At 44.2% G+C, this 13842-nt stretch overlaps 1 protein-coding gene across 15 annotated transcripts in view; it reads left to right on the top strand.

Moving 5' to 3' along the window:
• The window catches only part of DTNB (dystrobrevin beta), a 218168-nt gene that overhangs the window by 45911 nt on the left and 158415 nt on the right, over nucleotides 1-13842 (top strand). For all 15 annotated transcript variants that reach the window (XR_012627973.1, XR_012627974.1, XM_074861192.1 and 12 more), the window contains one exon: nucleotides 3168-3273. Coding sequence is in view for 13 of the 15 variants with exons in the window: in XM_074861192.1 (XP_074717293.1) it covers nucleotides 3168-3273 (106 nt within the window). In the remaining 2 variants the exon portion in view is untranslated. The remainder of the gene's footprint in view (nucleotides 1-3167; nucleotides 3274-13842) is intronic.

Raw genomic sequence — 13842 nt, 5'->3', positions numbered from 1 at the left:
CCTTCAGCCCCCAGCCTGGGTTGATACCAGGGATTGCCCTGACCCATGTGCAGGACCTTGCCCTTGGCCTTGTTGAACTCCATGAGGTTGGCACATCCCACCTCTCCAGCACATCCATGTCCCTCTGGATGGCACATCCCTTCCCTCCAGTGTGTCAGCCGCACCACACAGCTTGGTGGTGTTGGGGATCTTGCTGAGGGTGCCTCGATCCCACTGTCCATGTCATTGGTGATGAAATTAAATAGTACCAGTCCCAGTACGGACACTTGAGGGACACCACTCATTACTGGTTTCCACATGGACGTTGAGCCATTGACTCTTTGGACGCATCCATCCAGCCAGTTCCTCATCCATCTAACGGTCCACCCAAAAAACTTGTCTCTCTCCAGTTCAGTGGCCAGAAAGCTGTGCTGGACCGTGTCAGAGGCCTTACAGAAGTGCAGGCACATGCCACCCGTAGCGCTTCTCTTGCCCACTGATGCAGTCACGTCGTAGAGGCCCTTGATTAGTCGGACATGAGTTGCCCTTCATGAAGCCATGCTGGCTGTCTCGAATCACCTCCCTGTCTTCCATGTGTTTTAACATGTTTTCCAGGAAGATCTGCTCCGTGAGCCAGCAGTGTGCCCAGGTGGCCAAGAAAGCCAACGGCATCCTGGCTTGTATTAGAAATAGTGTGACCAGCAGAAGCAGGGAGGTGATAGTCCCCCTGTGCTCTGCACTGGTGAGGCCACACCTGGAGTGTTGTGTCCAGTTTTGGGCACCTCAATCTGAGAGAGATCTCGAGGGGCTGGAGCGAGTGCAGAGGAGGGCAACGAGGCTGGGGAAGGGCCTGGAGAACAAATCCTGTGAGGAGCGATGGAAGGAGCTGGGACTGTTCAGTGTGAGGAGGAGAAGGCTGAGGGGAGACCTCATCACTCTCTACAGCTCCCTGAAAGGACATTGTAGAGAGGTTGGTGCTGGTCTCTTCTCCCAGGGAATTAGTGACAGAACAAGAGGGAACGGCTTTAAACTGCAACAGGGGAGGTTCAGACTGGGCATGAGGAGAAAATGTTTCCCAGCAAGAGTGGTCAGAGAGTGGAATAGGCTGCCCAGGGAGGGGGTGGAGTCCCCATCCCTGGGTGTGTTTAAGGGCCGTTTGGATGAGCTGTTGGGGGATGTGGTGTAGGGGAGAACTTTGTAGAGTCGGGCTGAGGGTTGGACTCGATGATCCCGAGGGGCTTTTCCAACCTGAATGATTCTGGGATTCTGTGATCTTACCAGGCAGGGAGGTGAGCCTGACTGATAGTTCCTGGGGTGCTTCTTTTGACACTTTTTAAGAATGGATGTGATTTCTAATGGATCCTGTCTTGTCTCCGGAAAACTTCTCTGTGAGCAGTGCTGATTATTTGAGTAACCTTCATGCTCCTGTATGTGAGGCAGTATGAGAGATGAGCACCAAGGCAAAACTGGGAACCTTGGAGGCATTTTTCTAAAGTCGTACAATCCCTATCCAAGTAAGCAACTTGGTAATTATGTTAAGATTTGAAATGTACAATCTGCACATCAAGTATGGATGATGCTGCTACCTAACATCATCAGCAGCGTGGTTCCTGGGTGTACAAGCAGCCCTTTCTGGTCCCAGACATCACGTACCACAATCGGTTAATTCACAGGTAAAAACTGTGGTTCTCCTTCTCTCAGAGCCTGGTTTAGCATATTTAGTGTTTCATGGCCTTGCCGGGATGCGCATTTGTTAAAAGATTTTGGATTTCTTCACCCATAGAGAGGGGAAGGCAGGTTGACTGTGTGTAGTTATTAATAGCCCAAAGGCTGACTTGGCTCTGCGGAGGAGGGAGGGCTGAGATCGCCAGGCGAGATCCGGGCGTTCGCTCTTCTCCAGGTACTGCGTCTGATGGCGTGTCTGGCAAAGGAAATTCTTGGACTCTCTTGTAGGAGCAGTTAACTATTCAGGAAAAGCTTTTCACTTACCAAGCAGAGAGACTGGAACAAGGACACCTTATAAAAATTGGAAGAAGTAAGACTAAATATTTCTTAGAATTTTCCTAAATGGTAACTGGGATGGATAATTATAATTCCATATTATCTCTCCAGGGTAGTTAGCTGCAGAGGTATTAGATGTGTGTATTTGCCACTAATCAGGAAAATATTGGTACTTTAAATATAAACCTTCTCTTTAATTAGAAACAAACCAAAACAAAACCCCAAACAACCCACACCCAAAACAAAAAAAAACCCAAACAAAAACCACCTTAATTTCTGACATGATAGTTGCAAGTGAAAGCTCCAATGAGTTTCTCAGCTCCCAGGAAACCAGCCTGGCTTTTCCTCCAGCTCTGCTTAGCCTCCCCGTTGTGGATGCCTCCACATGCTGGGGGGAGAAGGACGTGCCATCTGACCAGCTGGTCTTCTGCCTGGGAGAAGTTCCGAAGCACCTAGCTTATTGCATGCAAAAGGCAGCGAGCTCTTTCTCTGTATCCACTATATCCTTAGCTGGTTTGCTTACCAGTTATCTCCATCTGTTTGTATTTGCAGCAGATACTTTCTCTTGCTCACTTGAATTTAAAACCTTAAAAAATATTACTTTTAACACCCCTGACCTCCTTCTCCTAACGATTTAATTTCATTTTTATTGACAGTTGTTGAAAAGCTTAGCCTAGTTCTCCCCTTGCCTCTTTTTTTCTTATTTTGCCTTAAAAAAAGATTATTTACTATATGGTTCATGTATGAGTATTAGCTGTGATTAACTCTTATGTGTGTCTGCTTTTTTCAGTGCTGTGTGTATGTTTGAAATACTGTTTTCTACACTGTTCAATAACCTCCACTCACATTTGTTCTATTCCTCTTCAAAACAAGAATCTTTAACGGCAGCTCGGGAACCAATCCTGACTGACTAGTCCTCCATTTCCTGGAGTTTTCTGTTCATCTGTTTATCATTTATTTTTGTATGACTGTGTCATGTCATACCTTCTTTGTGGTGTTACTGTTTGCTAATATAGATTGAAACTCCCTGAGCAAAGAAGTTGTGATTTTGATCTCTTTAATGGCATATGAAATATTCCTGGTAGACAGAAGTTGAGTCAGAGAGAGGTTTTAAGGCTGTGGTAGTTTTTGGTGTATAAAATTGAAATTTTTCTTATAATTAAGTTCTATTTCTCTTTTCTTTGCAGAAAAAGATCATGCTAAACATGTTTTTAGACACATTGATGGCTGATCCACCTCCTCAGTGCCTTGTGTGGCTGCCTCTCATGCACAGACTTGCCCATGTTGAAAATGGTAAATGCAATATTTTCTTGTTCAAAACATCTGGTCAGAGGAGGGTTTCTGTTCAACATATGTAAATATGCTGTCCTTTCTTACGTAAGGAAGCACTTAATGCCTTCATTGTTCCCACTGTAACGCTCTTAGTCCCAGAGTATTTAAGCCCAGACTTTTGTTGGAGTGAAAAGTGTTCTATGCTTCTGGGATGAAGACCGGTTCTTTACGAAATCCTCAGCAACAATGCAAAACAAGATTAGTTTTAGAGTTCCAACGTCACTAGTAGTGGGAGATGAAGAAGCAAGCCACAGAAAAATTATATTCTCTAAATGTTCATGTTTATTCTGAAGCCTTTAAAAAAAACTTTGCTTGCTGAACTATGCTTTAACATACGCTTTCAAGTGCTAACTCCCAAAGATTTTGGTACCCATTCAAATGTCTGTCTGGAGTCGCATTTGAGCACATGAGTCACTTCAGTGCTCGCTATAGGAGGCAACTGCTGAGCTCCTCTCACTTCCAGACCTTTTCTTAGCTAAAATTTACTGGGTTTACTGCCTATGGAAAGTATTTAAGGAGCAATAAGGGATGGAAAAATGAAGATTAACAGTGAGAAAGAGTGATGAAAGAATCATCTGGCTGAGAGGGCTTTGTGGAGTTCAGGGAAGCAAAAAGGTTTCCTGCAGAAGGTTGTGCAAGTGTTTCAAAACTATTTGTTGTTTTTAACGGCCAAATAAGTGGTGTGTTTGCTTGTACAGTTGCACGCAGTATATGTTTATGATGTTTTGTATGTGAATTCTAGGAAAAAAAACCCACAACTTTTTTTTTCTTCACCCATATCTTAAATTTCATCTTTTGTTTCCTACCCTACAGAGTAAAATCATGTTCCCATCCTTCAAAACCCCTGCCCTACTAGTTTTACCTCCTCTTCCTCTTGATGCATTTATAGTCATTTCTAGACTTCTTCCTTCTAACACACAGGTCGATAAACTCTAGACTCTTGGTTTTGCCCAGCTGTTTACAGGCACAGCTCGGCAGTCTGTCTCTAGCTAAGTTTTCATGATTTATATTCCATTCTCTGTTTCCTGACATTTATGCCTGTGACACAGTTCAGTATTGCTGCGATTTTGATATGCTGGGTTTTGGCATTTGTTTCATTGTCTTCTCTTGATCCTCTGGCAAAGCATATCTGGTTGTGAATTTAATCTGCATTTGTTCAGCAGTGAACAAGAATGGAATTGGGCCTTCTCTTCTTTGTTGCAACAGAAGAGAAGGTGAATTTCCTGATTGCTCTATATGTTTATAGACATTTCCTGATAACTGTGGGTCTCATTAAAAAGCTGATTTTTTTAAAGAATGTGGAGGGGAGCAATTTCATGGAGACAAATCTTACAGGAAAACTTACCAAAAGGAGGTTGATCTAGTTAGAATATTAGGTGAGCTACAGTACTGCAGTGTCTTTCCATCCTTGTGTGACAGGCCACCCGAACAGAAGGGCAGCAGCGACTTCTCGCTTTCTTCTTCTTCCTTTATCCTCTTCCCCTTATAAACTCATACTTCAAGAAAAGCACACAGGGTGGAATAAATACGGTAAGGAAACAGGCAGTAAAATTGTTTATATGAATTACAAGTCCGGGTAGAATTGCACAGAGCTCAGGCAAGGGTGAAATGTTTAAACATAATGTTTGGACGGAAGTGAACTGGTGGAAAGATCTGGAGATAATCCATAGTCTGATCTTTCATCTGCTTGAAAGCACCTGAAGGACATTACTATATACCCAGATTAATATCATCCTTGTAGATTAGTCCCTGCGTTCCTGTATTCTCTGGTAGCTTCTGTTGCCTGCACTGCGATATGGCCGTGCTAGAGCAGGCAGCTCCAGCCCAGCCATCTGCCCTGGGAGCACTTGCCTAAGTGCCCCTTTTTTTGACACTTTCTTCCAAGCAACCAGGGATTCTTCCCATTCATCTCTTCTACCAACCAGCCCTCAGGTTTAATCCCTCGTTACACACAGGAGCCTTGTTACACATAGGCTTTGCATTCAGATAACTTGATAGGATAATTTTTAATGTTTGTGGCATTAAAATTATGTTTCTAATTCTTATCAGTGTCTTTGACAGCTGCCTCCCAAGCTGCTTGCTGAATTATGTTGCCATCGATAATTCATGCCAGTGTCTTTGCCCTCTAAGGTTAATACAATTTTTTCTTCCTGAGAAACTTTTATTCTGTCACAAGTGGTATTTTTGCTCCAGAGTCAGGCAACAGTTCCTCTGTCTGGCTAAAAGAGCTGATGAGAAATCGTTGCAGCTGATGTACAGGGGTATGTAGGAAGCCACAGTGGGCGTAGCAGGTGGGGGAGATCAAGTCTGCATTATGTCCCTACAGCAAAAGAAGTTAAGGGAGACTTGGTGCTGGGGGCCTGACTGTGGGAAGGTAAAAATAGCAAACTTGAAGGATAGAGACAGTAGAAGGAATGAGCTTGGGATTACTGGGACATGTGGTAGGAAAAGAAATGCTGAAGGAACACACAGCTCCGATTATAGATGTGCCCGCTAAGGAAAAAGGGAGCCAGAAGCTTTTCTAGTTTAAAGTCTGGGACAGGACATATACAAGAGTTCACTGTTGCTCTGGATCTGGATTGAATATCTCCTGTTAAATGATCATTTTCAGTGTTTTAAAAGCAGAAGATGGAAGGTGTGAAGCTTGCACTGATAATGGCTACTGCTGTGGATTCTGTGACTAAATTAATAGGAGGTTACTTCGTAGGGGTTGTGTAGGTTTTAATACCTACATATGTTAAAATACCATAAATTTTGTTGAAATGCATGATTGTAGAGGAGGTTACCAGAATGCCTCTCCTCTCAATTGAAAGCTTTTCCAGAACATAAGCAAAACCATGAAAGAAACAGAAATTAATGCTGATTTAAAACAGGATCATCTTTTATCTGGGTATGGTGGTATGTTGTACTAATAATGCCTTCAGTCAGATTTTTGTCAGCCTTACAAGCCAGCCAAAGCCAATCCTCTGATTTGGAGGAGAGCGTTGGCCACAAAGATTCTCTAGTCTTCCCCCATTACTTGCTAACAGGTTGCTGCCCCCAGCACATACTTCTTTGAGACATTGCCTCTGCGTCTAATCCTGACCAGTCCTTCAGTGCTGTGCTCTCGTCCAGGACTGGCGTGGTGGGAACTTCAGCGCTGGGTAGGGTCGGAATTGGCATCTCCCTGTGGCCATCTTGGAGCCCAAAGCTGAGTCATTACATTCCGAGACAAAACACTGGAGTTGTTTCACAAGGTGTTCCACAATTATTAATAGGGTTTAAATTTCAGACATTGATTTGGGCCCTTAATTAATTTGGTACACTTGTTTTTTAGATTTTAAGCTACAGCTGGCACCTGTGTTTCAGCACTGTGCAATTTCTTAGTGACAGGTTCTCACATCCAGCGTAAACTAAGATCAGCCACAGTCACAACGGGGAGAGTAGCCCTGAGACCCCCCCAGACACTGGAGCTTGCCTTACTAGGGTTGCTGCTGAAGGTCTCTCTGGCTCCTGAACCTCTGTTATGTTGTGATCTGATGCTAGAACTTGAGAATTATGAGACCTTTCCACTTTTACCAGTGGAAATCATAAAGGCAGATCCTTCAGGTTCAGAGGCAAAACCTGGACAGAAGGGCAGCTTGTGATGAATAACCTCCCTGCTCAAGGTAAACTTCACTCTCTAGTGTTACACAGATTTTTTTAAATTTTTAAGGCAGATGTTTTACTAGAGGTGCTGAACTGTTTCTTCAGAATAGCTTTGCAAGGCTGTAGTCAGGTATCCTGACCCGTATATGAGGATTCTCCCAGGGCAGATTCATGAGAATGTGAGGTCTTAAAAATAATTTTGCCTCTTCCCTGATGAGCTGCAGGAAGTTCAGCACTGGGAGGTGCAAAGTCCAGCGCTGGGGAAGGAATAACCCCCCACACCAGTGCACACAGGGGGCTGACTGGCTGGGAAACAATTGGGTAGGAAAGTACCTGGGGGTCCTGGTGAACACGGAGCAGAACGTGAGCCAGCAGTGCCACCTTGGAGCAGAAAAGGCCAACGGTGTCCTGGGCTGCACGAGGCAGAGCTGACAGGACCAGGGAAATGCTTGTTGCCCTCTGTTCAGCACTGGTGAGACCAGCTCTGGAATACTGTGCCCCATACTGGGCTCTCCAGTGTGAGGGAGACGTGGACTTACTGGAGTGAGTCCAGGAAAGGGCCACAAAGATGATTGAGGGGCTGCAGCGCGGGTGGTGCGAGGACAGGCTGGGAGAGGTGGGGCTGCTCAGCCTCGAGGGGAGGCTCAGGGGGACCTTTCGCTGTGTGTGAACGACTGGTGGGAAGCACTAAAGAAGAAACAACTGTGCTCTTCTCAGTGGTGTCCAGCGGCAGGACAAGAGGCAGTGGGCACAAATGGAAATACAGGAAACTCTGCTTAAACATAAGAAGAAATATTTTTTTTATTGTGAGGGTGATCAAACTCTGCATCAGGTTGCAGAGTCTTCATCCTTGGAGATCATCCTTGGAGAGGCCCCTTCCACCCTCAACTGCTCAGGGGTTTGGTGATTCTGTGTATGACTGCAATGACAATCCCAGTAAATCGTGCCCTGAAGCTGGACTAGATGATCTTGAGAAGCGATTGAAGGAGCTGGGACTGTTCAGTGTGAGGAGGAGAAGGCTGAGGGGAGACCTCATCACTCTCTACAGCTCCCTGAAAGGACATTGTAGAGAGGTTGGTGCTGGTCTCTTCTCCCAGGGAATTAGTGACAGAACAAGAGGGAACGGCTTTAAACTGCAACAGGGGAGGTTCAGACTGGACATGAGGAGAAAATGTTTCCCAGCAAGAGTGGTCAGAGAGTGGAATAGGCTGCCCAGGGAGGGGGTGGAGTCCCCATCCCTGGGTGTGTTTAAGGGTCGTTTGGATGAGCTGTGGGGGGATGTGGGGTAGGGGAGAACTTTGTAGAGTCGGGCTGAGGGTTGGACTCGATGATCCCAAGGGGCTTTTCCAACCTGAATGATTCTGGGATTCTGTGATCTCAATGGTTGGACTAGATGATCTTCAAGGTCTTTTCCAACTTAAAAGATTCTGTGAAGTTCTCCTCTTCCACCACAAGTCTGTAAATAATGTTTATCTGATACAAATGGGCTCAGCCTATAAAGATCCATCCTTTAAGTTTGTGTCTTTGCTACCACTATCTTGAACACTTTTCCTCGTAGTATCTGTTTAGTAGCACTCTTGCTCTGGAGTCAGGTGTTAATTTCCTGCAAGTTAGTTTTCTCTAGATCACACCTTGTCAGAGTGTAGTGCTTTTCCCTAACCTTGCCTCCCAACTGGATTGTTTGTCTTCTTCACAGCTTGTAAATATTCTCATTAATTACTCTGGCAGTCACTGCTGAGTTACTTCAGAGGCACTTGAGCACCTCAGCTGACACCTTTAAAAAACCCAAAATCCTGCAATTTCCTTGGTTGTCTTTTCAACTCTGATATAAGCAACAGGCAATTAAGCTCCGAACTGAGCTTGTTTTTTTGTTGAAATAACATTTATTGGTAAAAAAAAATAACATCCCTCATTTCTCAAGGCATCAGATAAACTCCATGGATTGCTAGTCTCGATGTAAACAAATAGGCCAGCATGTTATTTTTGAGAGCAATCATCTCAATTTAGATGCTAATACGCAGCGTCGTAACAGCATGTTTTTGTGCAGGCGTTCTAATCTCTTTAGTTATGCTTTTGTAGAAATGGGACCCTTTGTAAATGCAAGTGGAAGAAGGCTTCAGGCTATGGGGTTTTTTTTTTCCTCTCCCATTTGTAACAAAAGGGAAAATATAGAAAAGAATATCTGGCTTTTAACTTTGCCCTTGCTGTTATCTTAAGCTTATATTAACGTTTGTAGAAATACTTTGCTAGCTCGAAGTCCCAAGGGTAAGGATTGTATCTGACCCGAAATACAACAATTTAAAAACAAGCAAACATGTGGTAGGGAGAATGAAGTTCCTATTTAGGACTTCCCAGTTAAAAAATGTTCCATAACATTTTTTAACTGTGTCAGCTCATTCTTCAGTCAGGTATTCTAACTCAAGCTTTGGCCACCTTCTGTGACAAATAAATCTTTAACTTTCCCAGAAAATCAAAACAATTTCAATAATTTCTGAGTGGGATTGAGAACTTCTGCCTTTCCTAAAATGACAAAACTTTTGTTAAGCAGCTGCTAAGCAGCCTTAGCTGGGGGAAATCTTTTACTTTTCACAAGGAAAAATAGAGCCCCGCAGTGGAATTCATTTTCAGCTTCCCTTTGAAAAAAGGGGACAAAGAAAAAGAGAAAGCTAAAAAATCCACAGGACTGCAGTGATCGTGCCGGGTTTTTTTGGCTTTTTCACATTTCCTGAAAGGAGGAAGGTGATTTCCTAGGAAGATATGCCAGATGTGCTGGTGTTTTGACAGGGATGTTGAAGCACATGGGGCATCATTAAACTTCCCTCTGACAAATTATTCTGCTTGTGGGAGGGTGAGCAGAGGTTGGCTGAGGTCACGCTCTGTCGTTGCGGGACTCTGGCAGCTCTCCGTGGTCTGTGTCCGATCTCTACCCCTTTCTCTTTCTTCCCCTCCTCGCGTCCCGACGGGCTGAGCAGTATTTTCAGTGTCTGGGTGGGTTGTGTTGCCATTTCCCTTCCTTTTCTGAAACACGGGGGAAATTTCCTTTCCAGAAGCAGAATTGCCTTATTTTCACGTTTTGCTTTCTTTCTGTGCTGCCCCAGGTTTCTGTGAATTCTAGCTTCCATTAAGACATGTCATATAAGTTTACAGACATACTCAGAATTATTTCATTATTATCCTGATGGTGGTAAAGGAGTTTATTGACAGAAACTCGTGCTTTCGAGTCAGCCTGTCCTTTGCTGCTCCGAATGTGTTGCTGACATCCATTGAGAAACTGCTCTTCCTTCTTTCCTTATTGTGATTTTGAGACAGTGTTTTTATGATTACTCAAGAACCAAAATTTTTTCAGCTTTTGCTTTAGGGAATCTTGACGTTTCCATGGAGGTCTGCGTTGTCCTTGGGTTGTCAGTAGGTAAACAAAAGGCTTAATAGGAAAAATGTAGCATTAAAATCTTCTGTACCAGCAACAGGGAATTTCCTGCACTGCCCAAGTTGCAAGCTGTCGTTAAGGAAAACGCTTCTGATTGTGAACTCTGGCCCTTGAAGACCAGTTGGAAACTATTTAAAAAGGCCAAGGAAGTGCCAAGTGCTGTAGACATCGTTCTGATGAGGAAGACCAACACCCCTGTACGAGGCACAGTGCCGCTTGTACACGTGAGTGATGACAAACTCCCGAAAGCACGTTACAGAACGAAGCCTCTGCAAAGATATTTCAGTCCTGTCTGTGGTGACCTGGGTAGCGCAGGTCAATAGTTCCATGTAGCCTTTTGACAGAGAACAGGAAGATGTGAAGCTGCTACTCAGGAGTCTTTGCACCACTTAGGCCAGGTCTTGTGATACACTCGTGTTTTTCCGTGCCCTGGTTAGAACCATCATCTGACTTGGCACCTTGGCGTGTGTCCCACTGGTGGTATTCTGTGAGGTTTAAGCCCATCATTTCTTTTCTGGATACAAATTCTCTAATGCGCTTTAGTCTTGCTCTGTTTTGCTGGTCCCTGAGCTTTCCAGTGGAATGTAGATTATTTTAAAAGCTGGTTCTATGTAGGCTGCTGTGTAGCACGTGCCAGATCGCTTCCGTTCATCAGAACCAGGGAAGTTGACCGTCAGGTCCATGTGGTCCGGAGGTCACAGCTTGTAAAGCAGAACGTGTTCAGCCCCAGAGATCAGCTTTTGTTTAGAGATTTGGCAGCAGAACACAGGACCCAAGAGTATTTGGGTGTATTCCCAACTGCTCATTTAGGCCAAGGAGGTCCGGTTGTGCTTTAGTCCGTAGGAGGGTGTAGAATCCTGCTCCGACTGCCGCCTCAGCAGGGCTCCATCCGTGGATTTTAGCAAAGGCTGTTAATCTCTGGAAGAGCTCTCTTTCTGCTCATCTGAAGAGTTTCCATAGAGAAATCTGAAAGTCAGAGTTGAAACCTGGAGCTTGGTGTGTACGTTACATACAGCCATGACTTTTTGGTAAAACTACAGACAGCTTTATAAGGAATGCAGTACTGGGAGTGACGGGCTTCTTGTGGGCTTTTAACAGCATCACTTGTCTGTATTTTACACTGCAGGTGTAGAATGGAGAAGTTACGGGTGTACACATCAATATTGCTGGCCTGTGTCCGCTAGCACAAAGCAAAGTCTTGTTTACAGGTGTAGCTGTGAGTACCACATGTAAAAGAACACTATAATAAAAGTTCTTCAAAGCATTGCTCCTCCAACAGTGATTCTGTCTTAGCCAGAGTTTTGAACAGTGGGGGTTTTTTTCCGGGTTTTCCCTGAAGCATTTTTGTGTGAAAATGTTGGATTATTACATCTTCATCATATTTTAGCTTTCTACTTTTATAATCTCTTCTTTGATTTCTTGTATTTCGCAGCTGTCATATTTTCATTTTCCTTTACCTGCTAGTTTTTTAAATGTCTTTGGGAATTTCTCCCACACAATTTAATAAAGGCTCTGTTCTCCCCTACATAGTTCTATCTATATTTTATTATTTATACTGTTCTTCCTACAGAAATACTCTGTCACGTGTGAGCAGACAACCTCAATATGCTCCTCGCTTCCAGGCCAGTCTCTGCTCATTCAGTCCTGCATCTCTCTTAACATTCTCATGTATCTTTAAAGTTGGGGGAATTTGAAACAACATGTCCAAAATATGGATCCACAATTTTCCTCTAAAACTCTTCTTCGTTATTTCATTTTAGCAATCTATCATTTATATTACTATCATATTTTGGAAGCCCTAATCATATGCCCCCATGGGAAAGGCATTGTCCAGACAGAGCAGAGACTGGTTTTTGGCATCAGCAGTGAAAATATAAAATAGAAGATAAAAAAAATATAAAATATAAAGTCAAAATATAAAATATAAGATTAAAAAAAATGAGATGAAAGATGAATACATGGAGCCAGGACATTATATGGAGATTTCAAGACAAGGAGGAAGATCAGATTTGGAGTTTGCAGCTCAAAGATTGGTGGTGGAGTAGAGATACCTACACTGGAGTGGGAAACAGTAATAAGGGATTTTGACCAGAACAGCTTCTGTGGCAATGTGAGAGGCAGAGGGATTTCTTATGATCAGAACTGAAGGAGAGGGACATCAGACAGCAAGCATGCCTTCAATAAGCTTCCAGACAAAAGGAACTTGGAGTGAGAGAAGAAAATACGGTCACATTTTTTTTGTCCACGGAAACTGAAAACCTAAATCTTGTGTAATATTTTGATGTTGGAGTGCAAGGGGAACAGACCAAAGAAAATAATAATAAAGAAGGAATAGCTACGAGAAGTCTGAGGTGAATCACAAGATGGCACAAGAAGGTCTTTGCATAAATTAGAGATTTGTGGAAGAGAGCAAATGAGAAGTATCTGTGTGATAGAGGAGGGAAGAGGAGGAGAAAGGTCACATCACATTGTTCCAGTTTCCATTTGGAAGAATTTAACATGCCCTGATCAGAGAAGAAACGGGAATGAAAAGAGAGGAGATTTGAATAGCGACTTGAAGATTGAAGATTTGAATACTGATGGCAAAAATACTGTTAAGGCTTTAGCAGAGCATTAGACCACTTACAGGAGAAGAATTTTGGAGGCTGGCATAGTTGAAAGGAGAAGAGGACACAGCTTTGACGGGCGAGGCTAGTTTTGTGATGAGATTTCTTTCGGGGATGCTCTGCGGTGCAGGAGCCTGAGCAGAGCTAGCGATGCTGAGGTGGGTCAGAAGGGTCGGGAGGCAGAGGGACGTGTCCCACAGCAAGGGGCAGGACACCCGGGAGGGACCAGGAATACAGCGACTCTGTCAGCTGGAGAAAGAGAAGGGAAGGCAAAAACTTGCTGCGTACAGATGTGTGATCAGGAGTCAGAAAAAGGAAAAGCCAGGCAGGAGAATTGGGTTCCTGGTCCAATCCCTGTAGCTCCTTCCCTCCCCTGCCCTTCCTGCATTTCCCGTAGGGAACTGGCCTGCTGGCAGGAGGGAAGGGAGGAAGGAGCAGGTTGTCTCTCTCATGAAAGACTCAGTAGGAAGTTTGAGTCTGGCAGCCAGAAAAGGGAATGACTGAAGACTTGGATGCAGCGAAAAGTGGAAAGAAGCTTAAAACTCCCACTCCCATATGTGGTGGGGAGCCTTGGGTAAAGGGCCACCTTCAAAAGAGAAGGTGCTGGCAACAGGAGTGTTCAGATCGCTGAGGCAGAGGAAACGAAGCGTGAGCTTTTCCATTAGAACAAGTATTTCAGAGGCAGGAAAGGAAGAGTAGGAAGGAGAGAGGAAAAATGGGTTGGGGCATGAGGTGAACTCTTGCAGTCGGCAGGCAGGAGGGGTCGTGGTGCCTCACGTGTGACTCGAGGTCAGGCACGTCAGTGGTGTGGAAACCATTTTCAGTTGACCATGTCATGGCAGCTTCAGTCCAGCTGGATTTGTGCAGGTG

Source organism: Strix uralensis, chromosome 3 (assembly GCF_047716275.1).
Source record: "Strix uralensis isolate ZFMK-TIS-50842 chromosome 3, bStrUra1, whole genome shotgun sequence".
Taxonomy (NCBI): Eukaryota; Metazoa; Chordata; class Aves; order Strigiformes; family Strigidae; genus Strix; species Strix uralensis.
Note: the sequence above shows the minus strand (reverse complement) of the source record. Positions and strands in the feature narration are given on the sequence as shown.